The sequence below is a fragment of the Lupinus angustifolius genome, chromosome LG03 (assembly GCF_001865875.1).
Source record: "Lupinus angustifolius cultivar Tanjil chromosome LG03, LupAngTanjil_v1.0, whole genome shotgun sequence".
Classification (NCBI taxonomy): domain Eukaryota; kingdom Viridiplantae; phylum Streptophyta; class Magnoliopsida; order Fabales; family Fabaceae; genus Lupinus; species Lupinus angustifolius.
Window position 1 is genome coordinate 28,651,242 of NC_032011.1, and position 27,305 is coordinate 28,678,546.

General features: G+C 36.7%; 1 protein-coding gene across 3 annotated transcripts; it reads left to right on the forward strand.

Annotated features, from left to right (window-relative positions):
- LOC109344355 lies at positions 653 to 18,656 on the forward strand. Of its 3 annotated transcripts, none has more exons than XM_019583105.1 (10): positions 653 to 899; positions 993 to 1,117; positions 2,370 to 2,511; positions 2,594 to 2,875; positions 2,968 to 3,115; positions 3,633 to 4,568; positions 4,710 to 4,948; positions 5,043 to 5,116; positions 5,209 to 5,317; positions 18,270 to 18,656. In XM_019583105.1, the coding sequence occupies exons 2-10, from the start codon at positions 1,062 to 1,064 to the stop codon at positions 18,291 to 18,293; spliced, it is 2,010 nt and encodes a 669-aa protein (XP_019438650.1). In that variant the 5' UTR covers positions 653 to 899; positions 993 to 1,061; the 3' UTR covers positions 18,294 to 18,656. The 3 variants fall into 3 exon arrangements, with proteins under 3 accessions (XP_019438650.1, XP_019438648.1, XP_019438649.1); XM_019583103.1 differs by lacking the exon at positions 18,270 to 18,656 and adding an exon at positions 16,387 to 18,006; XM_019583104.1 differs by lacking the exon at positions 18,270 to 18,656 and adding an exon at positions 16,390 to 18,006.

Below are 27,305 nucleotides of genomic sequence, written 5' to 3' on the forward strand. Positions count from 1 at the left end.
AGGTAATGAATGTCTAATAAGCAATGTTTTGATGGGAAGACATATGTGAAGACGTGTATATATATATATATATAGAAACAACTAATAAACTTTTGACAACGTATTAAAATTTAGTTATAAATGACACCACAAAAAACATAAATATACTTGTCTCTAAATATGATGTGTTAGATACGTCTCATACATGTTTTTATGTTTTGATAATTCTTTTCATTTTGCTCAAAAAATTAAAATTGGAGAAATTTTTATTTAAAAATAATATCACCATCTATATTCAATTAAGATTTATTGTCTAAAATGAGACATTTAGAATCAACTCTAAGATTCCTAAAATAAATGACTCTCTTTATTTAATTATTTTGATTTTTTACAAAAATATATTTAAAATTATTATTATTTTTTAATGAAATATTTTGGATCGGAAAAAATTGACCACAAATATAACATAAGTTAAATATTGTATTAAACAAGATTTTTGGGACAAAAAATCTCTATTTTGTAACAGCCTTTTATAGTTTTTTCCCCTCATTATTCTTTTCTTTCTTCTTTCCACCTATTTTGAATTAAGGACTCTACCTCGCCCCCCACCTCCCTATTTTTAAGGTTTTTTATTGATCTATTTTTAATGTTTTAATAATTACCCAAAACGACAAAAAAGGACAAGAATCGTTTACCGGAAGAGTTTTCATTTTTTCAACCACTCTACTTTCTCTGAAACAGATTGAACTTCCCATAATTGCCAACATAAATTCGCTGACACACGTTGAATTATTTACCCTCATTCATTGACGCCTCTCCCTTTTATCTTATTTGTGCTCTTCTTCTCTTTTTCTTTATTATGAAGTTACGCCCTCGTTTTTTCATTTCCTTCTCATTTTTATCGAATAACCGTTTTTCAGGTCCTCTTCGTATTCCAGTTGTAGTAGTGCAAATGCATGTGGCGAATAATTATTATTTATTTATTAATTATTGTTTTAAATTTTTTGAAGCAGGTGCTAGTTTGAAAAATATACAAGATCTTCGTGATAATAACAGCAAAAAGGTTATTATTGTTGTGTTTGATGGGTAAAGGTGGTGATGGGCAATGCTTTTTTCCTCTTACAAGTTTGCAAATTGGGTAAGAATTTTCTTAATTGATCTTTATTTTTCTTATCATGGATAGGTATAAAAGTTATAAGGGAATTTTCTTAATATATTACTCATACCCACCAATTTTGAAAAATACACTATGCATCTTTTTTTCCTATGTTTAGGTTCAATTCGGATAAGCCATCGTATTTTGATCCGACAGTTCAAGTTTGTGTGGTCGGATTCAACATAAAATGTCCTGTGCGTGTGTCCAGACGTGTTCCTATCTTGATCTGTTTGCGAGTTGGATTTTGGAGGGAAATGGAAGGCTTGGGAGCCCTGAAATACACTTCTCAGATGGTTCGGAAGCCTTTCATTTTCCTTTCCCTCCAAAACTCAACTCACAAATGGACCCTTAGGGTTAGTTTGGGAGTTGGTTTTTGGAGGGGAAGGAAGGGAAAGGGAAGGCTTGAGAGTCATCTCACAAGTGTATTTCATGGCTCTCAAGCCTTTCCCTTCATTCCGCTCCAAAAGTCAACTCCCAAACTAACCCTTAGTGTCTATTTGCGAGTTGATTTTTGGAAAAGGAAGCCTTGAGAGCTATCTTACAAGTGTATTTAATGACTCCCAAACCTTTCCCTTCCCTCCCTTACTCTTCAAAAACCAACTCGCAAACAAACTATTAGTAGAGGTGCTCTGCTCGTTTCAATATGAGCAGCTATCTCCTCTTTTCTTTGGTTCGCACCCATACATTTGCAAGTAAATTCTGATCTTAAGTCAATTGCACTTCATTGCCAAGCCTCTCTTCTCTTGTAAGTTGACGCCCACGAAAAGCCCATTTCAATTGAGTGATTGAAGATGGGAGAGGCTGGGTGGGTGAAGGGAGAAGATGGGAGGGTAAAATTGGAATTTGGGTGCAAAATTATTAAAAGGGTGGTTGTGAGTAATGTTTGCAAGGGTTTTAATAGCATGGCCCAAGTTTTAAAAGAAATTTCAAAACGTTAAGGTGTGTTGAACGTTTTATGTCACTTTGAAATTGATGGTGGGTTAGATTTTGTTTATTTTCTGGTGAAAGGGTTGAGTTTTATTTGGTGGTGTTGCTTTCAGTTACATTGATGTTTCAACGAGTAATCTTGCTCAAGGATGTAGTCTTGACATTTCAACATTTATTTGTTCTTTTCCAACTGGGAAGAAGATTTGTGAGAAGATATAGAATTTATCTTGTTCAACAACAAGGTATTAACAATGTTATTTTGTATTTCTCTTTCTGATCAAATGCATCTTTGTGATGTATTTTGCAGAGACTTGCAATCTTATTTGGCAGATCTTAGCCTTTTCCTCGCCAATGATAGTAAAAGAATGTTCATTTTTGTTGACAACAGACCATGGTTGATAGACCTTGGTTCACGAGGAGCACACATTTGGCAATTGATGGTTACCAAGGTTGCTTAACAAACCATAAATATTTGAATTAATTTCCATTTTACTTTGTTCCAGAATGAAAGTTATTTTAATTTACTTGCAGTCAAGGTTATCTCCTTTCGCATACAGCAAAGCTCGAAGAGAGAGGAAGGACAGTAAGACCGCTTGTTCTCAATCAAGCACAAGCAAACCAAAGAAATTTAAGAGATGGTTCTCGTTGATTAAAGCAGTGATGTTATCAAGAAAGAGAGCTTTACTTCCTGTGAAAAACCTAAGGAATTCTTTGCAATTCAGCAGTGAATTGCAGAGGACTCTGTACGGATTTATTGTATTTGAAGTTGCTTGGACCAGCGTTCGTGGTATCAACTACTTTAATGAGCTTCAAGTACCGCATCTCACTGACATGCTGCATATCATTTTATTTTATTGTTTGCTTTCTAGAGCATCATTTATTACGTTGTTTTATTTGTTTTGCAGACTGACACCTCTCTGGCAATAGAATCTAAACTTATGAAAAGATGGGAATTTGACAGTATAGCTCAAGCAGCAAGCTGCATGTCTTCATGGTTCTCAGGAACACTATCTGAACAACTGATTTTGAAAGAGCACCTTGATTCTGCACCAGGTAGTAATATGAAATGTTATCATTACTTTCATGCGAGTGTGCATAACACATCCAAATTTAGGGTGCCTGCTATATATAATTTATTTTTGGTGCCTGCTATATATGAATTATTTAACAGAAAGTATAGGCTGCATTTTGATAGTGAGAGAGACAATGCAAGCATGTGTTATAAGGAAAAGAAGAAAAAAAGATAGGGGCACCTCATCCCACTTAAACCCCCCTAACCATCCACATTTCTTTTCCTCAATAATTCATTTGTTTAGCATATATATGTGTATGCGTGTTCGTGTGTTGGGGGTGGTTGGATTGGAATGGCAAAATTTTTATTTTAAAAATACCATTTATCTTCTGTTCTATATTCACAGTTAGATTCACCCAAGTTATATTGGATTTATAAGCTTATAGCCCTTGCCATTTCCTGTTTCATGTCACATCTCAAATTTATGAAGATAGCCTAATTGTATGAACCCGCATGAATATTCAATGATTTCTTCTTCTTTATCTACAATTTTAACAGGGGAGATATTTTATGATGCTAGTGAAGAATTTTATGGGACTGTGTCTATTGGTGATGGAGATGATGATGATACCGGTTGCACTGATATTCTTACTGGTGTTTGTGTGTTTTCTGATGATACTGAAGAGACAAAAGGCATGCTGCACACACCACCTCCTTTTGGACCTTATAAAAGAAGAAAGTTAATGAATTCCTTAAGTGCTGGAGTTGAGGTTGATAGTTATTCAGTAGATGAAATTCACGAGTCATTGAATTGTTCTAAGAGCTCTAGCCGTGTCTCTGATGATACAGTTGAAACCACTCAATATCGAGATGTTCTACTATTGTTTAGGTTTAATGATCATGATCTCCCATTTAAATTAAGGGAAGTTATAATATCTGATCTTCGATTGCTTACTTTATTAGAGGCAGGCCTTCCGTCTTGGGTCATCTTCCTCCAGTCATATCCAGTAATATGCAATCTTTATCGTCCATGGATGTGCCCACTTGCAAGACTTCTATATGTTCTGATCTCATTTGTCACTGTCCTCATTGGATTCTATGATTTATACAAAAATGTTCCAGTTCTTAAGGCAACTGCATCTCGTATAAGTGGGCCTCTTTTTGATTGGATTGAAACATGGGAGATGGTTTCAAGGGTCAAATACTTAGGGACGATGTTTTTTCTACATAATGTCCAGAGATCAGTTAGGTGGTTCCTTGCCTTTACACATAACATGCGTTCCTTTTTTTCAGTTCTTGTTCAACCTCTCGCAGAGTCATTGGTAGATATTTTTGGATTTCTTCTCCCAAGCTTGAATTTTTTGTCCGGGTTAGTAGAAAGCATTTTTTCTGTCATTTGGTTCGGGATTGAAACTACTTGCACTTTAGTGGGAGATGTTCTGGAGCTGCTATTTTTACCATTGTGGTTTGTGATCACTGTGGTTTGGAGCATTGGTAGGTTATCATGTGTTTTGGACTTCTGGTATTGTCTGTTGTTTCTTAACTTTATTCATATTTTGCTAACAGTAGCTGTCATCTAATATACAAGTTCTTCTGCTAATGATCTGCATGTTCTTTTTATGAAATTCACTGCAGCTGCTTATATCTTATACCCTTTATTTTGGGTTCTCTGGGAAATACTATATGCTCCTGTTCGTCTAGTCCTTGCCATATCCAGTTCTATGACTTTCATATGTTCACACATTTGTAATATATTCGGAAACACGTGGCAGTTTGTTAGCAGCATTTTTCAGTTGGCGTCATCGTCTGAGGCAACAGTCAACACCTATGAAATTTCCATGTGGCGCTCTCTTTGGAATGACCTTTTTTCCCAGGTTGTAAAATGATATGTCAATTAGTTACATGATGTAGGTGATTTCGTTAAAACTAGTTATCCTCATTGGTAGATATTTTATGTTTTTTTACCAGATTTTCCGTGCTCTCAAGAGTATACTGTATGGGTTTGTTGCCTTTTTCACAGCCTGCAATAGGCATCGATTAAGGTATGCTTATAGTCCATTTATTCTCTATACAGTATTTCAATGAAGAAAATATAATCTGTAGCTAACCTCAATTTGGCATGATCATTTTTCAGCATCTACAATCATCTACAGGAGGTTATCCATAGATTGTATCGACAATGTGAAAGATCAAAACAAGCAGATTTTACTGACAGTGGAAAAACTTGCCTGACATTAAATCTTGTGAGAACTCTCAAATTCATGATTTTTTTACTTTCTTCATACTATGCTATTCTGTTCAATTTCCCAAACTTCACTTGTGTGGGATGTTGTTATTGTGGAGAATCTTGTGCTAATTCTTGTACAATAAATAAGCTTTGACATTTGTGGAAATCATTGTTCCATGTTGCTTTTATATTTAGTTTTGGGGAAGTTTAATGCAAAAAGAGGGAGAACAAAACTCTCTTAACTGAATTAAAATGGGATTATTTTAAGCTGCTTGTGGGAAATATAGTTGCTTCTACTCAACTCCAAACTTTTCTCCATATTAGTATATTACTTCTATGCTTAATGTCGAAAATAGGAATTGGTAAAAGTCTTTATGCTGCAGGAAATGAACACAACAATACATAATTCAGTTAAGGCTTATAGCTAATCAACTTATGTTCCTAATCAATTACTGATATTCACATCTGATAAATGTGTAATTTCTAACACTCCCCTCATGCTGGAGCATACAAATCACATGCTTACAAATATATTCATCCCTAGACCCTTTGGGGGGTTAACCATTAGAATATATGAAACTAGTAGATATTTTGCTTTGAAGAAAATTTTCTTGGCTGTCTCATGGAAGACAAGATTAGAGGCAACATGGAGAGCAGCGTGATTATCAAAAATCAACGTCATCTCCTTGATATCCTCTATCTTGAATTGAAGGAGCAAGTATTGGAGCCATGTTAGTTCACTAAAAGTGATTTCCACGACTTGATATTTTGCCTTTGCTTTGGATCCGCCAATTACTCATTGATTCTTCACCATGAGATTAAATTCCCTCTAATAAGAACATAATAGCATGCTGTGGATCTTTAATCAAATGGAGATCCTTCTCAATCAATATCGGAGTAGCTCACAATATTAGTATTGCCTTATCCGTATAAAGTAACACTTTACTTGGTGCACTTTTAATGTATATGAGCATCATAAGGAGCATTGATGAACTGACTACTCTTACTGCAAAATTGATATCATATCTAGTTACTGAAAGGCAATAAAGTATGCCAACCAAGCTTCAATATTGGCTAGGGTCTTTCAATGGCTCCCCCTGACCTAGGACCAACTTAAACATTGGGATCCGTTTTAGTATCACAAATTTTAAGCCTAACATTGTCAAGAATGTCCGAAGGTTATTTGTCTTGATTAAGGATAATGCCAAAAGTAGATTGAGCAACCTCAGTAGCTAAGTAATACCAGCATGATCATTACATGGGATAATAATGTCATCAACATAAACTACTAGATAAATGCTAGCAATAGGAGATAGAATACTGATAAATACGATTATCATTTCCCTTCCTAACTACCTTTCTAAAAGTTAGTTATTTCCCTTGGTGCCATGCTGGCGCCTTTCATACACTTTAGTGATAGGGGGTTTTGGTCTATTCCTTATTCTGTCAATACTCCCCCCCTAAAAGAGCCACCTTGTCCTTAAGGAGAAATTGAGGAAAAGCCTCCTGAATTTGAGCAGCCATTTCCCAGGAGTTGTCACAGGAAGGTAGCTTATCCCATTGTATTAGAACTTCCAAATTTCCCTGAGTATCCTTTATGCTTTGCACAATTTCCATTGGACAGACTTGCAATTCCCAATCTTCGGAAAGCATAGGAGGAAGACACTAAGACTGTTGGACTGGTTTGAGAGATTTCTTCAATAGAGACATGAAAGACTAAGTGAATTATGGCATACTCAAGCAAATCCTATCTATAAGCCACTAACCTAATCCTTTCAAGAATCTGATAGGGACCATAGAATTTTGCTGATAGCTTAGCCACTGACCTGCTAGCTAAAGACTTCAGTTTGAAGGGTTGAAGTTTCAGAAATACCCAATCTCCCATTTCAAACTCAATCTGCCTTCTATGTTTATTGGCATGTGTCCTCATTAAATCCTGGGCTCTGAGTAAGTTCTAATGTAACTCCTGTAAGATTAAATCCCTTGACTCCAGTAGTTGATTGACTTCTTCAATCTTGGAAGTGAAGGTGCAACCTTTAATCAAGATCGGAGGGTCTCTTCCATACAAGGCTTTAAAAGGGGTCATGCCCACAGAGATATTGAAAGTAGTGTTGAACCAAAACTCTGCCCAAGGCAACCACTCCACCCAATGCTTTGGTTTAGGCCTTGCAAAACATCTAAGACAGGTCTCCAACTCTTGTTTACAACCTTAGTCTAGCCATCTGTGTGAGGATGATAAAGCAGTGCTATATTTCAATTTAGTGCCAGCCACCCTGAACAATTCCTGCCAAAGCATACTCAAAAAAATATGATCCCTGTCTGACATTATAGATGTAGGAAAACCATGTAAACGAACTACCTCTTTCACAAAAATGGCAGCCACATCCTTAGCAGTAAAGGGAAGGTCCAAAGGGTAAAAATGGGCATACTTGGTTAACCTATCCACCACAACAAAGATTGTGTCCTTACCCTTGGACTTTGGCAACCTTGAAAGTCCATAGAGATAGATTGCCATACCTGAGTTGGTATTGGTAGAGGCTGCAAGAGACCTCTAGGGGTTAATGAGAATACTTCTGTCTCTAACATACATCACAAGCTTCAACATACTGTTTCACATACTTTCTCATCCCCTCCCAATAGAAGAAGCTGGATACTCTCTTGTATGTTCTGAAGAATCCAGAGTGCCCTCCAGATATACTATCATGCCATTCAGCTAAGACCAAGGAGAGTTTATTAGAAGCCTTAGATAAAACCAATCTTCCTTTATAAAGCAGGCTGCTAGCTTGGAATTGGAACCCTGGATGAGAGCTAGGATCACAAGCTAGGTCCTGAATTGCCTTCTACCACTTAGGATCTTGCTAGATTTCCTGGAACCAATCTTCAGCATCTGCTATATTAATCACAGATACAACAACATATATGGCTTTCCTTGAAAAATCATAAGCTACTGAGTTCTCCTTACCTGGTTTGAATTGGATTTCAAAATCCAATCCAATCAACTTTACTGCCCATTTGAGCTGCTCCTCACTAAAAAGTCTTTGACCTGTGAGAAATTTTAAACTCATTAGATCAGTCTTGATTACAAAGTGTCTGCCCATCAAATATTGCTTCCATTTTGGACAACTTGCACTAATGCCATCAATTCTCTCTCATAAACTGACTTCAATTGAGCTCTGGTGGAAAGACCTTTACTCCAAAATATTAATGGCCTTCCTTCTTGCATCAGGACAGCCCCCAAACCTTTACTAGATGCATTAGTCTCAACTATAAAGGTTTTAGAAAAATTAGGTACTACTAATAGAGGTAGGCTAACCATAGTTTTTTTTCAGAGTTTGAAAAGCTAAGTTAGCAGCTTCATCCCACACAAAGCTATCATTCTTTAACAACTCAGTTAAAGGCTTAGCTATTTTGCCATATCTTGCACAAACCTCCTATAATAGTGTGTGAGACCAAGGAATCCCCTCAAACTCTTCAAGTCTTTAGAAACAGGCCAAGAACTCATGGTTTCTACCTTTGCTTGATCTGCAGCTACTCCAAAATCAGAAATGATATGGCCTAAGTACTCCAAACTGTTTTTAGCAAAACTGCACTTTTTATTGTTGACCTTCAAGAAATTCATTCTCAAAGCTTCCAAAACCCTTCTTAGATGATCCTCATGTGCCTTCTCACTTTTGCTACAAACTACAATGTCATGAAAAAAGACCAGAGCAAATTGTCTTAAGAATGGTCTCAAAACCTCATTCATGAGAGATTGAAATGTGGAAGGGGTATTGACCAAGCCAAATGGCATGACCACAAATTCATATTGACCTTCATGTGTTCTAAAAGTTGTTTTATTAATGCCAGACTCCTTCATCCTAATTTGGTGGTAGCTGACTCCTCCAATTTTATCCAACAATTCTTCTATAATAGGAATAGGGAACTTATTAGGTATAGTTACCTTGTTTAGGGCACGATAATCAACACAAAACCTCCAGCCCCATCCTTTTCTTTACTAGAATGATTAGACTAGAATAGGGGCTAATACTATGCCTGATCACCCCAGCTTCCAACATCTCTCGTACTGTTAAGCACTGATATCCAGTTGTAAGAAAATTGGAAGTAGGGATGAAAAGAAATCCCTAACCCACGATTGTTGAATTCGTGGTAGGATTCTATGATCTTTATTAAGAAAAGAAGAAGAATTACAAGAAGATAGTAATGAACAACAATGAAAAAGGATCCCCCGATCCTCCCCTAACTGATTCCTCAATCAGTTATCACCCAGTTTCTAACTAACTCTCTTCTTAAGCCTCTCTTTCTATTTATAGGCAACTAAGGCCTAACTGCTAACTACCCAGGATTAAGAGGCAAAGTTAGTTATTTTAACAACCATACTTTCCTCTTACTCCTTTTATACACATTTTTAATTTCTGGTCTACCCTTAGCCTTATCAATACCCTCCCCTAAACTTTTTAACTTGTCCTCAAGTTGGAAATGAGAGAAAGTTTCCTGTAGAATAGTAGCTGACTCCCATGTGTTGTCATGCTTAGGGAGATTCTGCCATGTTGTCAAGACTTCCATCTCTCCTTGCTCATTCTGCCTATAGTCTATAATGTCCTCTGGATTTGCCTCTAATACCATCTCTTCATTCAATATAGGTGGTAAGGGTTGAGGTTGCTGATGAGGTTTAAGAGCCCTATTCAATAGAGATACATGAAAGACTGAATGAACCTTAGATCCAGCAGGTAGATCCAACTGATATGCTACTCCTCCCACCTTCTGTAGGATCTGATAAGGTCCATAATACCTAGGAGCCAGTTTTGCACAAGGTCTAGTAGCCAAGGATTTCAACTTATAAGGCTGCAATCTGAGGAACACCCATTCTCCCACTTCAAACTCCATTGCTCTTCTATGCTTGTTAGCCACTTGTTTCATTAAATTTTGTGCCTTAGCCAAGTCAGTCTTTAGTTCCTCTAGTATCTCATCCCTCTCTTTCAACAATTGGTTGACTTCTTCAACCTTGGAAGGTATTGTTCCAGCCTTTATCAACACAGGAGGTTCCCTTCCATATAATGCTCTGAAAGGGGTCATCCCTGTTGAACTATTGTAATTGGAATTGAACCAGAATTCTGCCCAATGCAACCAATCCACCCACTGCCTAGGCTTAGGACTCACATAGCACCTCAAGTAGGTTTCTAAGCACCTATTAGTCACCTCAGTTTGGCCATCTGTTTGAGGATGGTAGGATGTGCTCATCTTCAACTGAGTTCCAGCCAATTTAAACAATTCCTTCTAGAAATGGCTCAAAAACAGAGGATCCCTATCAGAAACTATAGAAGTAGGGAAGCCATGCAATTTAACGACACCTTTTACAAACACAGCAGCCACTTCCTTGGCAGAATAAGGATGCTCTAATGCAAAGAAATGAGCATACTTAGTAAGCCTATCCACTACTACAAAGATAGTATCTTTACCTTTGGCTCTAGGAAGACCCCCTATGAAATCCATTGATAGATCCATCCACACTTGCTAAGGAATAGGGAGAGGCTGTAGTAATCCTGCAGGTGCCAAGGTAGAATACTTGTTCCTTTGGCAGATCTCACACTCTTGTATGAAGGTCTTGATATCTGTCCTCATCCCTTCCCAGAATAGGAAACTAGCAATCCTCTTGTAAGTCCTCAGATAACCAGAATGTCCCCCTGTAGGAGTCTCATGGCATTCAGAGAGAATAAGGCCAATTTTATTGGAATTTCTTGATAAAACCAATCTGTCTTGGTAGTACAGAACCCCCTTCTTCAACTCAAACCCTGGGTGGCTGGTAGGAGTCACTATTAGATCTTGCATGACCTGCTTCCACTTAGGGTCCAATTGCAACTCATCCACCCAACCTGCAACCTCTTCATTAGTTATTAGAGTGATGGCAGTATACATGAGCCTTCTAGACAAAGCATCAACAACTGAGTTCTCACTTCCTGGTTTGTATTGGATTTCAAAATCTAATCCAATTAGTTTCACAGCCCACTTAAATTGTTCATCTGAGAATAATTTCTTTTCTGTTAAGAATTTCAAGCTTCTCTGGTCAGTTCTGATCACAAAATGCCTACCCAAAAGATAATGCCTCCATTTCTGGATGGCCTGTACTAATGCCATCAATTCCCTCTCATATACAGATTTCTGTAGGGCCCTAGGTGATAATCCCTTGCTCCAGTAAGCTAAGGGCCTCCCTCCTTGCATCAAAACAGCCCCTAAACCCTTACTGGATGCATCAGTTTCTATTACAAATTCCCTGTTGAAGTCAGGGATAGCAAGCTTAGGTAATTCTGTCATAACCTCTTTCAACTTCTCAAAGGCAGAGTTGGCTTCATCTGACCAAATGAAGGCTTCCTTCCTGGGCAAGTTAGTGAGGGGCCTAGCAATCTTGCTATAATCTCTTACAAATTTCCTGTAGTAACCTGTAAGACCAAGGAATCCCCTCAACCCCTTGACATTAGTGGGCACTGGCCAAGTCTTCATATCTTCCACCTTGGAGCTATCAGCAGACCCTCCTGCTGAGATGACATGCCCTAAGTAATCAATACTGGTTTGACCAAAGCTGCATTTTTTTGGATTAGCTTTGAGGCCATTCTTCCTCAAGAGGGCTAAGACTAACTCTAGATGGTGTCCATGGGAGGGCAAATCAGGGCTGTACACTAGTATATCATCAAAGAATACTAAGGTGCGTTTCTTCAAGTAAGGCTTAAGGATGTCATTCATGAGGGCTTGGAAAGTTGGGGGAGCATTAGTTAGCCCAAAGGTCATAACTAAGAACTCATAGTGCCCCTCATGGGTCCTAAATGCTGTCTTTTCCACATCTTCTGATCTCATTCTAATCTGATGATACCCAGACTTCAAATCCAGCTTGGAGAACACCTTAGCTCCATTCAACTCATCTAATAACTCTTCAATGAGGGGAATAGGGAATTTGTTAGGGATGGTTACCTTATTAAGGGCCCTGTAGTCCACACAAAATCTCCAACCTCCATCCTTCTTCTTAACCAGAATTACAGGGTTGGAATAGGGGCTAATACTAGGTCTGATAACCCCAGCTTCTAACATCTCTGCCACCAATCTTTCTATTTATGATTTCTGATAATGAGGGCACGTATAAGGCCTGATATGAGGAATTTCTGCCCCCTCCTTGAGATGTATAGCATGATCTTGTATTCTGGTAGGTGGTAGACCCTGTATATCTTGGAACACTGACTAAATTTGTTGCAACACCCCTTCCAAAACAGTTGGTGTGGCCCTCTCTGATCCCACTCTAGGAACATCATCATATTGTAACAACAAGCCTTCACCTTCCTACTTTAAGAGTTGCATAAAAGATCCCACTGATAATTCTGCCTTAGTCATAGCAGGATCCCCTTCTATAGTAATGATTGAGCCACCCTGATGGATAGCTAACTTCATCTCTCCAAAGTCAGCCTTCACCTCCCTTAAGCTGGCTAGCCAGTCCAACCCAAGCACCACATCCACCCCTCTCAAAGAAAATAGATAGAAATCTTGAATTATCTCTAGTTGTTGCAAGAGAATTCTGAGCTGAGAACATTTTCCTTGACACTTGATATGATGCCCATCCCCAACCTCGACTATATAAGCTTGAGTCTGTTCCACTTGTAGTTTCAGGTTGTCTACTAAGTCTCTGGATATGAAATTGTGGGAAGCACCACAGTCAATCATAACTACCACTGGATGGTCTCCCACTAAGCCCCCTACCTTCCATGATTTAGTAGAAGTTAATCCCTTCATTGAAAACAGGGATAGTTGCAAAGAATTGAATGTTTGCAACTCAGTTCCCACTTCTTCTTCCTCCTCACCTTCTTCCTCTTCAGCCATCAATAGCATGCTCAACTGCTTATTTCTGCACTTATGTTCTCTGGAGAATGGTTCATCACACCTGAAGCACAAGCCCTTCTCTCTTTTCTCCTTCATTTCTGTACTAGATAGCCTCCTATACTCCCCTAATCCTCTAGAACTATTAACCTCCGGGGTAACCCTCTGATTCCCTTGCCCACTGTAACTCCCCATTGATGATCCTTCCTTTCTGCTACCATTTGATGAAGGTTCCAAGGTGACAATCTTGTTGTAAGAACTCCCCCTACTTGCCCCATAACTCCTGGTCTGACTCATGTTAGTCCTCCTCTGCACCACCACATTCTTTTGTTCTATGAGTATAGCTTTATGTATTACTTCTTGTAATGATCCCAGCTCGTAAAGCCTCACCTCCACCCTAATCTCTTCCTTAAGGCCATTTAAAAATACCCCCCTCAGAAACCCTGGATCCTTATCCTTAATGGCCCCTGCGTATTTCTCAAATTCTTCCACATAAGCCTCCACACTGCCCTCTTGCTTTAATGACAATAACAACTCAAAGGGATTCTGTACCATGGTTGGTTGGAATCTCCTAACTACAACTATTTTAAAACTGTCCCAAGAGGGTGAAGGATTGCACCCTTCCCACCACTAGTACCAGCTGAGAGCCCTTCCTTCTAATGCTACCATTGTTGCCCTCATCTTCTCATTTTCATTGATAGCTCTCATCGAAAAATATCTCTCCAACTTCTGCACCCAACCGAAGGCATCTTCTCCCCCGAATATCGGAATCTCGAGTTTTCTCCACCTATCTTGTCCCTGGTGCACCTTGTAATTGTCAATTTCATCCTCGCTGCCTCCCCCGTGGAATTCTCTCCTGAATTCACCCCTAATTTGGCAGCAATGGCAGCCAACAATTCCTCTGTCTTCTTGGTTCTAGCTTCAGTCAATTCCAACCTCATTCGTAAATCTTCCCTTTCTTGCAACCAACTCTCATTATCCTTCGCCATTCCTCTCGTAGAAACCATGCGATAAAACCCAAACAGCTGCGGTGGTGATTCTCCCAACAGGCACCAAGATGGTGCTCTGATACCAGTGTTAAGCACTAGTATCCAGTTGTAAGAAAATTGGAAGTAGGGATGAAAAGAAATGCCCCTAACCCACGATTGTTGAATTCGTGGTAGGATTCTATGATCTTTATTAAGAAAAGAAGAAGAGTTACAAGAAGATAGTAATGAACAACAATGAAAAAGGATCCCTCGATCCTCCCCTAACTGATTCCTCAATCAGTTATCACCCAGTTTCTAACTAACTCTCTTCTTAAGCCTCTCTTTCTATTTATAGGCCTAACTGCTAACTACCCAGGATTAAGAGGCAAAGTTAGTTATTTTAACAACCATACTTTCCTCTTACCCCTTTTATACACATTTTTAATTTCGGGTCTACCCTTAGCCTTATCACGTACCAACCTCTCTATTTCTGTTTTCTGGTAATGAGGATACCTGTAGGGCCTTAGGTTGGGAATTGAAGCTCCTTCTACCAAATGTATCACTAAGGAATTGAATGAATTCACAAGGATCAGGAAACCCTAAATCCCGCATTTTATTGATTGATGCAAGGAAAATTACAAAGATGAAAGTAGAGAGGGTAAATTCCTCAACTGATTTCCAGAATCAGTTAATTAACCAATTTCTACACAAAAACTAACTACACAGTATTCCCTCCTACCATTTATGTCATTTCCCTTCCTAACTACCTTTCTAAAAGTTAGTTATTTCCCTTGGTGTCATGATGGTGCCTTTCATACACTTTAGTAATAGGGGGTTTTGGTCTCTATTCCTTATGCTATCAAATACAAAATGATCAGCTACACATTTTGTCATGCCAAAATGTTGGACACTTGAACTGAATCGGCACAAAGGGATTGCTTCAACAGATAGATAAACGACAAAGGTGACATGCGAAGTTAGGAACATCTTTGACAAAGATTGTGTGTTTTAGTCATAAAATGAGCATTCAATCGATTGACCATGCCATCAGGTCTAACCTAGACGATATGAACCCATCTACAATCATTGGTTGTCTTCTCTTGAGGTAAAGAAACAAGGTCCCAAGTTCCATTAGAGTTCATAGCTATCATCTCATCGATCATAGCATGTCACCATCCTAAATGGAAGAAAGCTTCACTTGTAGTCTTAGGAATAGACACAAATCCAAAGTGGAAATACAGACATAATATGTGGGAGATAATTGTTGAGAATACAGGGTGCAAGCATATTTAGGATGAGAGTTATGAGAGGACCTGATACCTTTACATAAGGCAATGAGAAGTTCCGAGTCAAGCGGAGGAGCTGGAGAGTCAGGTGGAGATGGTGATTATTCTGTGGGATCAGAAGTGTTGATGACAAGTTGTCATGATTGTGTAGGTTGGGCTGCTTGTGTACGTCAAGGTTGCAGATGATAAGTGAGCAAGGCTGTAATGGTCAAAGGCACAATCGACGGTGATGAGCATGTCTCTGGAAACAGTGTGCCATCCAATATAGAATCAGTGGATGGGAGGAGTGAGTCTCAAAGAAAATGACATCAGCTGATGTAATGTAGCATTGCAAAGTAGGGGAGTAGCACTTATAGCCTTTCTACAGTCAAGAGTACCCTAAGAATAGGCATTTGAGAGATTTGGCAGCCAACTTGTCTCTATTTATGTCCATGATGGACATAACACATGCATCTGAAGACTCTGAGCGGCATAGAGTATATATGTTGCTTTGGAAATAGCAAGGATTAGGGGACCTAGTTGTTGAGCACACTAGAGGGCGCAGTTTGATTAGGCAGCATCACCCAAAAAACGGAGTGGAACATGACGGTCATGGAGCAGTGTCCAATCTGTTTGAACTAAGTGGAGATTCTTGCACTATGCAACACCATTTTGTTGTCGTGTGTAAGAGCAAGAGGATTGGTGAAGAATGTCCTGTGAGTTCAAAAAAACTTGAAACGTTGTTGCCACTGTGAAGAGTTTTAATTAGTATACCAAACTGAGTGTGAATTTCTGAGTAGAAACATGAAAAACTGAAAAAAATCACTTTTATTCTTTAATAAAATTAACCAAGTACGTCGAAATTATGGTCAATGACAGTAACAAAATGTTGATAACCCAAAGTAGAAGTGACAGGATTAATGTAAAAGGAGACACAACTCTCATGTTTATGAAGGGTGATTTTGATATTCTTTCCCAACTGACCAGACTCACTGTAGCAGGGACACTTGCAAACCAGGAACCATAAGTAGAAGTTTTTGAAATTCGGGATGACCTAGCCACTGATGAAGGATATCTGGTGACTCCACAACAATCTACTCAAAAGGTGAGACTAGGTGATACAACCCCCAACACACATGGCCTGCTCCACTCGTCTGCCCAGTCGGCCAATCGTGAATAAAAATAGTTATTAACAAGTAGGACTGAATATGGCAATGCACAAGCAAGTTTTTAATAGAAATGAGATTTTTGCGCAACCAGGTACACAAAGAACTCACTCCGAAGAAAGTGAGGGAAGATAATTTATGTGCCCAATGCCCTCAACTTTAATTTGAGAACCGTAAGCGAGAATAACATAAGGTAAATTGTCCACACCGGATAAAATGGTCAACAAAGATTTGTTACCTGAGATATGATATGGTGCACCAAAATCAAGTATCCATGTGCCAAGAGAGGAGGATTGAGAGACAAAGGCTACAAGATTAGTCATATGAGCAACCAAAGTGACTGGTATAGAGGATTGCATGAAAGCTTTCACATGGATATGTTCATTATACTCAGTAGCGGAAATTGTCACATCCTCTGATGGAATATGAAGAGTGGCCTGGGCAATATGAACTGACTTGCATTGTTGACGGTGCGGCAGTCAGCCTTAGTTTGACCAAACGGTTGCAATTATTGCAACATGGACGATTACTGTTTCAACCACAATCACCTCCTTTTCCTTCACGATGAGGTGATTGAATAGCAACTGCTGTAGAGTCTACGAGATAGAGAGGCAGAGCAATACACTCTGAATTATTAGTGAATGGCATGGCTTCAAATTCTGCAACAAAACTATCAATCTTACCCTAGTATGTTTCCATGTCCATGTCATTTTTATTCATCTGAATAAGATTTGAAACAATGGTGTAGAGACATATACCTTTTTGGCTTTTTTAAACCTCACCATGTCTGGAAGGCACAATACTAAACTTTTAGTTTGGCATCAAGAGAGTACCACAAAACATTGCATGGAGGCAAACACTTTGTTCCCAATGAGTAAATCCTTGAGTTTCTTGACAAGGTGATCATGACATCCCTGTCCGGTGAACCAAAGTTAGAGTGGCTGCCCAGGTGGCATGGTTGACTGACCTAGCGAGTTTATCACAAGGAATGAGAGGAACATTGGTGAAAGTAACAGTATGGGCTGTGGACAGTATGGGTAGCGCTAAAAGCTGGAGACGTTGTTAGTGAATAGGTGTTGCCAGAAAGTGGCTCACCCATTGCGAGGGCTTGTGGCACGTACACGTCGAGAAAGAAGCAATGCGTACAGGTGCACGTGATAGCTTCTGTTTGAGGCGGTAAGAGCACCGGCAAAGGGAAAGGCACATGATGGTAGGACAATGGAGGAAGGGGTTGGATCTAACATAAATATGGTGAAAATAGGAATTGTGTGTCTCAGCAGATCTCACATCCCATATTTACATCACATGAAATGGATACAATAAGAAAATATAGTAATAGCTAATCAATTCTATTATTACAACGAATAGGTTTATTATATTCCTCATCAATTACTCATTCACATGTGATAAATGTGTCATTTGTAACATTTATCATAGAGATTAAAGATTAGTGGGATTCTTAGGGGCTTTAGTGTTCTATTGTTGTGTGAGAAACAAAGATTTGTTATCATGTCCCATGTTGTCCTACGTCAGTACATGTCAATTAAAAAATTTAAATCTTTAATATTATTGTTGTTTTTCCTTCATTATCATTGGCGCAGGACAACTTATGAGAGAGGATTTGGAGCATTAGATCTCTATTCATTGTGTGGGAATAAGCTATCATTGAAAGCATTTGTTAATCAGTTTGTTCATTTTTTGACTTCAATTTCCAGGCAGAAGAAAAGAAGAAAGTTTAATCATATCAAGTCCTGCAAGAGACCATTCTTTCTATCACATAACATCATTGACAATCCTGACATCAACCAACATCACAAAAATATTGGATTCTGATATATCATCATAATTTCAGCATAACTTTAACGATTACCTACAGAAATTTTAATTTATTTTTTATGTAACAAATTTTGTTATTACCTTTTTCTGCTCTCTTTTGTTCCAACTTTCTGTTATCACTATGTATATAGTATTATAGAAAACTTTGTTACTTAAAAAGTTAGGACAAACCAGAGAACCTTTGTTGTAGGTGGGGGTGATTGATGTTAAATGTCAAAATCCAGATGCTAATCATGTTTAAATAATCAACTAACTCTTTTGAACAATTTTAGTTGTATGAGTTACTACACTAATCTACTTGTTTAAGTTATACCTTAAAACATGTCAGCAAAAAAATACCATTTTCTAGTAGGGGAAGAAAGAAATGTCATGAAATCGTCATTGATATTTTTTAAGGGACATGAAAAACCAAATTTAAAAAATAAGAACTAATATAAGCAAAAGAATATTTAGGCACCTTCAAGTGCCTGGACATGAAAAACCAAATTGAAAAGATAAGAACTAACATAAGCAAAAGAATATTTAGGCACCTTCTCAGGCTGCTTAGAACAAGTATTCACTATAATATTCTTATTAATATTCAAAAGTATTAAAATATTACCTTTCCTTTAAATGCAAGTTAACGCCTTTTAATATTTATATTACTTTATTTGTTCAGTTTTTTTTTGTAGTACCAAAGGTGTTCCTCACTCTTTTTGGCTAATGAATTAATTTCTTTTAGGGTATGTGACTGTTTCTCAAACCAAATGTCACTTTTTGGAATTGAATACTTGACATTTTAGTTTTCAATTAGGTTTGATACAAGGAAACAAAAAAAAAGAAGAAGTCTCAAGACAAAAAGGGTAGCAAACATAAAACATGTCCACATAATATGTCCAACATTTTAACCTTTGAAATTTATTGATTTATATAAGCTCAATTTGAATATCAAGTTAAACATATTAAAATTCAAGACAAGGATCAAATCATAAGTAACATGTAATATTTAAATAAGTCAAATATTTATTCTAGCAAGCTTAAGAAACCAAGAAGAATTATTTTTTTTAAGAAAATATCATTTAACAAGAAAAAATTCATAAACATCAATAAAATAAAATTACTCAAATAAAATAACACCACCATATACCTTTTTTAAAATGTTGATTGGATATCAATAGGATTTACGGATTCAAAGACACCCTAACTATCTACACTTATAACATAGGATACCAATAGGATTTACAGATTCAGAGACATTCTCAATCACTAGGGTTAATGTATTTGACTTAGTGTCACCACAAAGAGTGGTCCCTAATGTTTAATCCAGTCTATACATGACTTCATACTATAAAATACATTACTCAAGAGAAATACATGTTGGAAATATATTTGAATATTTATATATTTATGCCCAAGGTTCAATCACTCATTAAATACAAATAAAGTAATTATATTTATTTATTTTATCATATTTTCTATTTAATTAAATAGATTATATTAAAAATTAGAAACTTGTTATTATAATAGAGATTATAATAATAAGAAACATGTCTTTTATAATTTTTAGTCTAAATTTTTCTTGATCATAGAATTATTAAGAATATGACATCAATGGCTCAGATAGATCAATATATGTTTTATAGTATTTATTTGATAAATATTAATAGATCTCATTTATTAATTGCATATATAGATGATGCAAATTACCTTATTTTTCAATTAGTGTTTTTGCGGTATTACCGATGATATTCCCTCACCCTTTTTGGGTAAGACACTCATCCCTTTATGGTGCATGGTTGTCCCTCCCAACAAGTGCCGCTTCCAGGAATTGAACCCTTGACCTTTTGGTTTTCAATTGTGTTTGGTATAAGGAAACAAAAAAGAAGTCTACCATGCATATTCTTAATGGAAGACAGAAAGGGTAGCAAACATAAAACATGTCCACATAATATGTGCAACATTTTAACCTTTGAAATTGATTGATTTATATAAGCTCAATTTGATTATCAAGTTAAACATAATAAAATTCAAGACAAGGATCAAATCATAAATAACATGTAACATTTAAATAAGTCAAATATTTATTCTAGCAAACTTAAGAAACCAAGAAGAATTATTTTTTTATGAAAATGTCACTTAACAAGTAAAAGTTCGTAAACATCAATCAAATAAAGTTACTCAAATAAAATAACCACCGCATACTTTCTATTTTAAAAAAGTTGAATGGGTGCAATCACCTACCCCACCTTAAAACTAAAACCTAATAAACTAAAAAAAAAACAAGTGTTATAACACAGGCAAATTTACTGATGTAGTATACTTTGACTACAATATTACCATAGTAGTGTAGATTTTATATTTATTACGAGGGTAGTGTAGATTTTGATAAATCGGCAACTTAATCCACGATTTCAATTTTTTTTCCTATGCCCACGTAACTCGTCAATCACATACCCGTTTTATTTTTTAAAAGAATTTCCATAGAAATTGTTAATCCTGTAGGAGTTTTTGGCCTTTTTATTTTATTTTTAGAAGCAAAATCGTCAGCTATATAGGAGTTTTTGGTTTTAATATTTATAAATCAAAATCGTTAATCATGTAGGAGTTTTTCGTCGTAATTTTTTTTTCTACGCCCACGTAAATCGTCAGCTATGTAGAATTTTTTGGTTTTAATATTTATAAAACCAAAATCGTTAATCATGTAGGAGTTTTTCGTTTTAATTTTTTTTTACTTATTGAGAATCGGCTGTCAAGAAGGAGTTTTAGAAAAAAATTTAATATTATTTTATTGTAGCAAAAAATTACAATATTAAAATTCTAATACATTAAATCCCAGTAAGTCTCAATGACGTCTATGTGATGAAGTCCCACATGGAGGTGGTTTTCTCATACTTGTCGGTTGAACTCTTAATTGTTGTTCACTCCGCTGCGGGATTCTCCCTCTACCACGTGTCGCCAATTGTGGCTCCTCCTCATCCTCATCATCCTCATCTTCATCAACATCGTCAACCAGAACTTCATCATCATTATTTTGCATAGCAAAAATGTTTGTGGACGGCATAGTAGGACGATAATATTGTTGAGAATCATATGCCGAGAATGGTGTAGATGAAGTTGTAGCAAACATTGATGATTGTGGCATCTGAGAAGCTGATGAGAAATAGTTGGATGAATAATTAAAATTTCCAAAACCATACGATTGTTGCTGTTGTTGTTGTTGAGGAGTAACTGAAGAAGTGTGTATTTGAGAATGAGTATCCACTTCAGTTCGTTGCGGAGACTCAGTTTTCGGTATATGATAATGATGAGTATGGGGAGCTTCATCAATGTGGGTAGAGTATGCATTGGGATATAGTTCAGCCAATGCTCCCATCATTTCACGGCCAGATGAGAAGACGTCACATAAAGATTGTGTGGGATTTATAAGTGAAGCTGGAGGACGACTCTGATCACAAATTCTTTTTGCAAAGGTGTACTAAAAAGTTTAGAGAAAATTAGAAGTAAATAAATTGATTAAATAGAAAGTTTAATTTATAAAAGTATAAAAAAAAGTTACCATTCCATCAGAGTTGCTCCATCTCTATATATGTATCTTCTAGTCCTTTTTAAGTACCATTGCATATACTCAGAGTAGTGGTTCAAAGGCATGGTATTTGCGGGTAAACCATCAACCACATAGTTATCCCAATTATTCTATATTTGAATCCAGTGATGATGCTTATGTGGCCAGTCACAATCAGTTTTGCCACGTAAGTCAACTTTGTGAAGTTTTTCACAATTCATTGGATCTTGTGGAATTGGTTGACCAAACCAAATTGCCTCATAACCCGATTAGTAGGGTGCCATTCTACAATTGCGAAACAGATTAGTGACACACGTGATCGGCTTTTCTCTGAAATGTTTGGGAGGAATGGCAGTTGGGAATTTGGCATCCACCGAAACTGGTAAAAATGTTAATAAAAAAGTTAACATAAAAAATATAGAAACAGAATGAAAGTTTGACTTATTATTCGTACATACAAATATACCTGATCAACGCGCATACAGTCAAACATTGCACATATGATATTAACAGCATGTCCAGAGATGTTGGTGGTGATTAAATGTTGTGACTACCTATTATTAATCAATGTTAGTTAGTAAAAACATTTGAATAAATTTTATTAATTAAAAATTTACATATAATGATAAAATTTATATATACTTTTTTCGACCAATGAAAAATAAGGTGTTGGGTCACGCAGTCTTGGTGTAAGATTTTCAATGCGATCATATACTCATGATTGAAGGAGTAGTAGACATCCTCCAATCTCTTTTTGATTACTAATTATTACTGCACGCCATAGTCTTCGATCAAGACAAGCCAATACAGCCGAACCCCAACTGTATTGGAATGTCTCCGTTAAGTCGTCAAGCAAAGGAAGATACATAAGGTGGACTCGGTTACCTGATGTATCTGGCATGAGAAATCCTCCGATCATTCTCAGAATAAATGCTCTAGCGTGTTGTTCAATAACAACTTCATTAGCATTCTGAGGGAGATCACAAAATGTCCTCTCAAGCCAAGTTAGTTTCACCATCTGCCCCATTAATTCGTTACCTACTGAAACGACACCCAACAAACGCATGCAAAGTGCTTCCCAATCCGTACTTGTCACTCCAATAACAACTTCTCCTTCTATCAGAATGCCAAGTTGGTAAGCTACATCCTCAACAGTGACGGTGGCCTCTCCACATGGAAAGTGGAAAGTATGTGTTTCTGGTCTCCATCTCTCGATCAATGCAAATAATAGATTATTGTTGATTTCTACTGGTCCAAGTGTCAACAAGTTACCAAAAGCGGTGTTGTGGATAACTTGCAACACTGGTTCAGAAGGTAGTGATTTCTAGAAACAAGATCTAGGTCGAAAAGCACATTCAATGCCATTCCAGACATTGTTTGAGATATGATCATTTTGCATGGTAAGTAGGGAAATGTCAATTGGCCCTGGATTAAGATACTCCATTACAAATTCTATATATGTGAAGATAGTGGCAAGAAAGTGAGAAGAAGGTGAGAATGAAGTTTGAAGAATGTGTGAAGTTTGGATGTGAGTTAGTGAATATATTTATAATGATTATTCACGTGTAACCACATTGCCAAAATATCAAAACAAAATCAAATTGTTTTACACACAAATCGGTTATAACAATGCCGAGTTATATAATTTTCAAATTTTCCATACAACTCGGCTATAACAATGTCGAGTTATGTGGCAATTAATTATTCCACTTAAATCGGCTATAGGAATGCCGAGTTATATAAATTGATTGTGGCAATACTGAGTTATATGGTTATTAACTTTTTCCACATGAATCGGTTATGGCAATGCCAATTTGGGCACACGTAGAAAAATAATTAGGGAATCTCTGCTATTTTTATTTCTACTTTGCATTTCATTGTGTAGTCATTCAGCTCATTGAGATTGCATTGTTTGGTCATTCTTTATCTTACATTGCTTTGTCTTATTCTACTTTTCATTTCATTGTGTAGTCATTCAACTCATTAGGATTGCATTGTTTGGTCATTCATTATCTTACATTGCTTTGTCTTATTCAACTTTGCATTTCATGTGTAGTCATTCAACTTATTAGGATTGCATTGTTTGGTCATTCATTATCTTACATTGCTTTGTCTTATTCTATTTTGAATTGCATTATTTAGTCATTCAACATCTAGTCATTAGGATTGTATTGTTTGGTCATTCATTATCTTACATTACTTTGTCTTATTATAACTTATCACATGCATTTCACTTTTATGAAGAATCTTTCCATTGCATCTTTTTGTCACGTGAAGAAGATTTCTATTTTGCATTATATTGTACCATTAATTCTTCATTGCTTTTGTCTCTAAAGATTACATAACAAAATAAAGACTTACATAATAAAAATAAAGATTACAAAATAAACTAGTCATTATGGAAATGTTGTGTAGAACTCTCACCAAGTTCTCTAGATCTTAATGGACATGTCTTCCTGTTATGCCCCGTAATTCTACACCATCCACATTTTTTTATTTTTTCAACAGGAACTTCATCCATCTCAATATGAATGCGTGTAGTTTTAGGTCTTCCACTTCTATTCCTTCGCATTAGAGGATTGGGAATAAATATTGGACCAGAATAAGGGGGCCAATATTCTTCATTACCAATCGGTTGAAAGTGACATCCATATGCCTTAGAAATATTATCCAGCCGGTAAATTGGAGAGATAAATTGGCTACAATCTAACGCTAGTGAAGCGCATGTTGCGATCGCATGAGAGCATGGAAATCTTAATGATTTAAATTCCCCACAATCACATCAACTATCGGCTAGTTTAATAGTGAAAACCCTCACTTGACGACCACTAGATCTAGATACAACTTCAACCTCCGAGACTCCGGTCTCCCGTGAAAAATTACGAACTACTTGACAAGTGGATTGTCGCTGATTTTCTTTAATCACTCTTGTCAACTCTTCGCAATATGTATGCCCTGCTCTAATCATGTTAGTAGCTTCATCACGATGTTGAATGAACCATTCATTTAGCCTATAGTAGGTTGCTCTCACAAGGGCTGTGATAGGAAGAGCCCTAGATCCTTTCATAACACCATTAATCCATTCTGCAAGATTCGTGGTCATGTGGCCAAAACGTCTACCTTCATCATATGCTTGACTCCATTTTTGTTTTGGAATCTGGTCCAACCACGCACCAGCGCTGGGATGTTTTTGCCTCAATAAATTCAATATCCGCTCAAACCGTGGTCGCATCAACTCATACCCTAAAAATTAAATATAAGAATATATATCAATCTAGAACATCAACAATATATATATAAATTACAAATATAACTAATACATACCCATTTTTACGACTTTATCTTTTAGATCAAAATCTCGAAATTTCTTATTGAAGTTACTAGCAATATGACGAAGACAATAAACTAACTGTTCATTAGACTATCCTGTGAACTCGCTTCGGAGTGCAGCTAACAAACCTGCTCCCCTATCTGATATGAAACAAAGGTTTGGTTGAGGGGTAACATGAGTCTTAAGATTGTAAAAAAACCACTCTCAACCTTCTTTCGTCTCTCCTTCAACAATGGCAAAGGCAACTGGAAATACCCGTCTGTTTCCGTCTTGTGAACTCTCTATAAGCAATGTTCCAGTATACTTCCCAGTTAAAAATGTTCCATCCACTTGTATAATTGGTTTGCAGTATGCAAACCCATCAATGCATGGTTTGAAAGCCCAAAACACTCTATCCAAAATGAATCGACCATAGTCTTCCATACCATCTCTAATATTGTGACGTTCTTCATATTTCATAATTGTACCGGGAGAGAAATATTGTACAACATTCATCTAACGTGGTAACTCATTGTATGATCCCTCCCAATCACCAAATTTTTTGGCCAATGCCATTTGTTTTGCAGTCCAAGCCTTTCTATATGTCACTGTATAACCAAAACGACTAACAACCTCCTTAACTAGTGCCTTAACTGGTATACTCGGATCCACAGATACCAAATTAACAACCAGGTCTGAAATAAATGATGAATTTAATTGGCTATGATCTTGGGAAACCAACATAGATACACAAGTGTGTGTTCCATTAATTTTATTAATCTCCCATATGTCACACTTAACGTTAAAAGAAGCGCGAATTCGCCACTCACATCCAACACCTAACTGTGTACGTTTCCCAACATATCTATCTGGTCTAGACTTATCAACAACATAATCAAATGAATTTTGAATATGAAATTCTCTAATAGCATGTATTCTGGCTTCTTTATATTCAAATTGCATTCCAACAAATAAATCATTGTTATTATTATTCATTAAACCACTTGTATGACCAATATCACGACCAACTTCAGAATTTGTGTTACGAAAAAATGATGATGGAGAACTATATGTCATTCTAGAAGATGAACCAACATCGACCTCCTCCCCGTCACTACATATTTCAATGTCTTCTTCATCACTAAAATCGCTAACAATATCTCTTAGAATAACCATCTATTATAAACAAAATAATAATATTAGAAAAATTTAACAATAAATATACTAGTTGATAAAATATAATAACTCTACTAACCTCTGAGCAAGTATCAATCTATACGAGAAGAAAACCTCTGGGACAAGTATAAAAGATGGCTAGAAAAAGTGTTAACATAAATGTATTTAGGAGAAGAAGCTTCAAAACATATAATTTTTTAGGAGAAGAACATGGAGTGTTGGATGATTATATAGTGTTAGGAGAGAAACATGGAATATAAAAAAATATATATATGAAAACTCCATCTTCAGTGACGAGTTAGATTAGGGTTATGCGTTAATGTAAAAAAACGCTAACCACATACACGATTTAGATTAGGGCTATGTTAATGTAGAAAACACCAACCCCATGCACGATTTACATTAGGGTTATGCGTTAATGTAGAAAACGCCAACCTCATGCACGATTTACATATATATGTAAATCGCCTGCCCCATACACGATTTACATAAAACTCCAATCGTATGAACGATTTCCAAAGGAAAAAATAAAACCCCAAAAACTCCTACATAGTTGATGATTTTGATTTTAAAAATTAAAAAAAAAGGCCAAAAACTCCTACAGGATTAACGATTTCTATGGAAATTCTTTTAAAAAATAAAACGGGTATGTGGTTAACGAGTTACGTGGGCGTAGGAAAAAAATTGAAATTGTGGATCAAGTTGCCGATTTATCAAAATCTACACTACGATCGTAATAAATATAAAATCTACACTACTATGGTAATATTGTAGTCAAAGTATACTGCATCAGTAAATTTGCCTATAACACATATGGTAACAAGATAATGATGATACCAAATCTGCAAATCAAGGGATGGAGGTGAGCGAAGCATCCTAGGTGGTTGA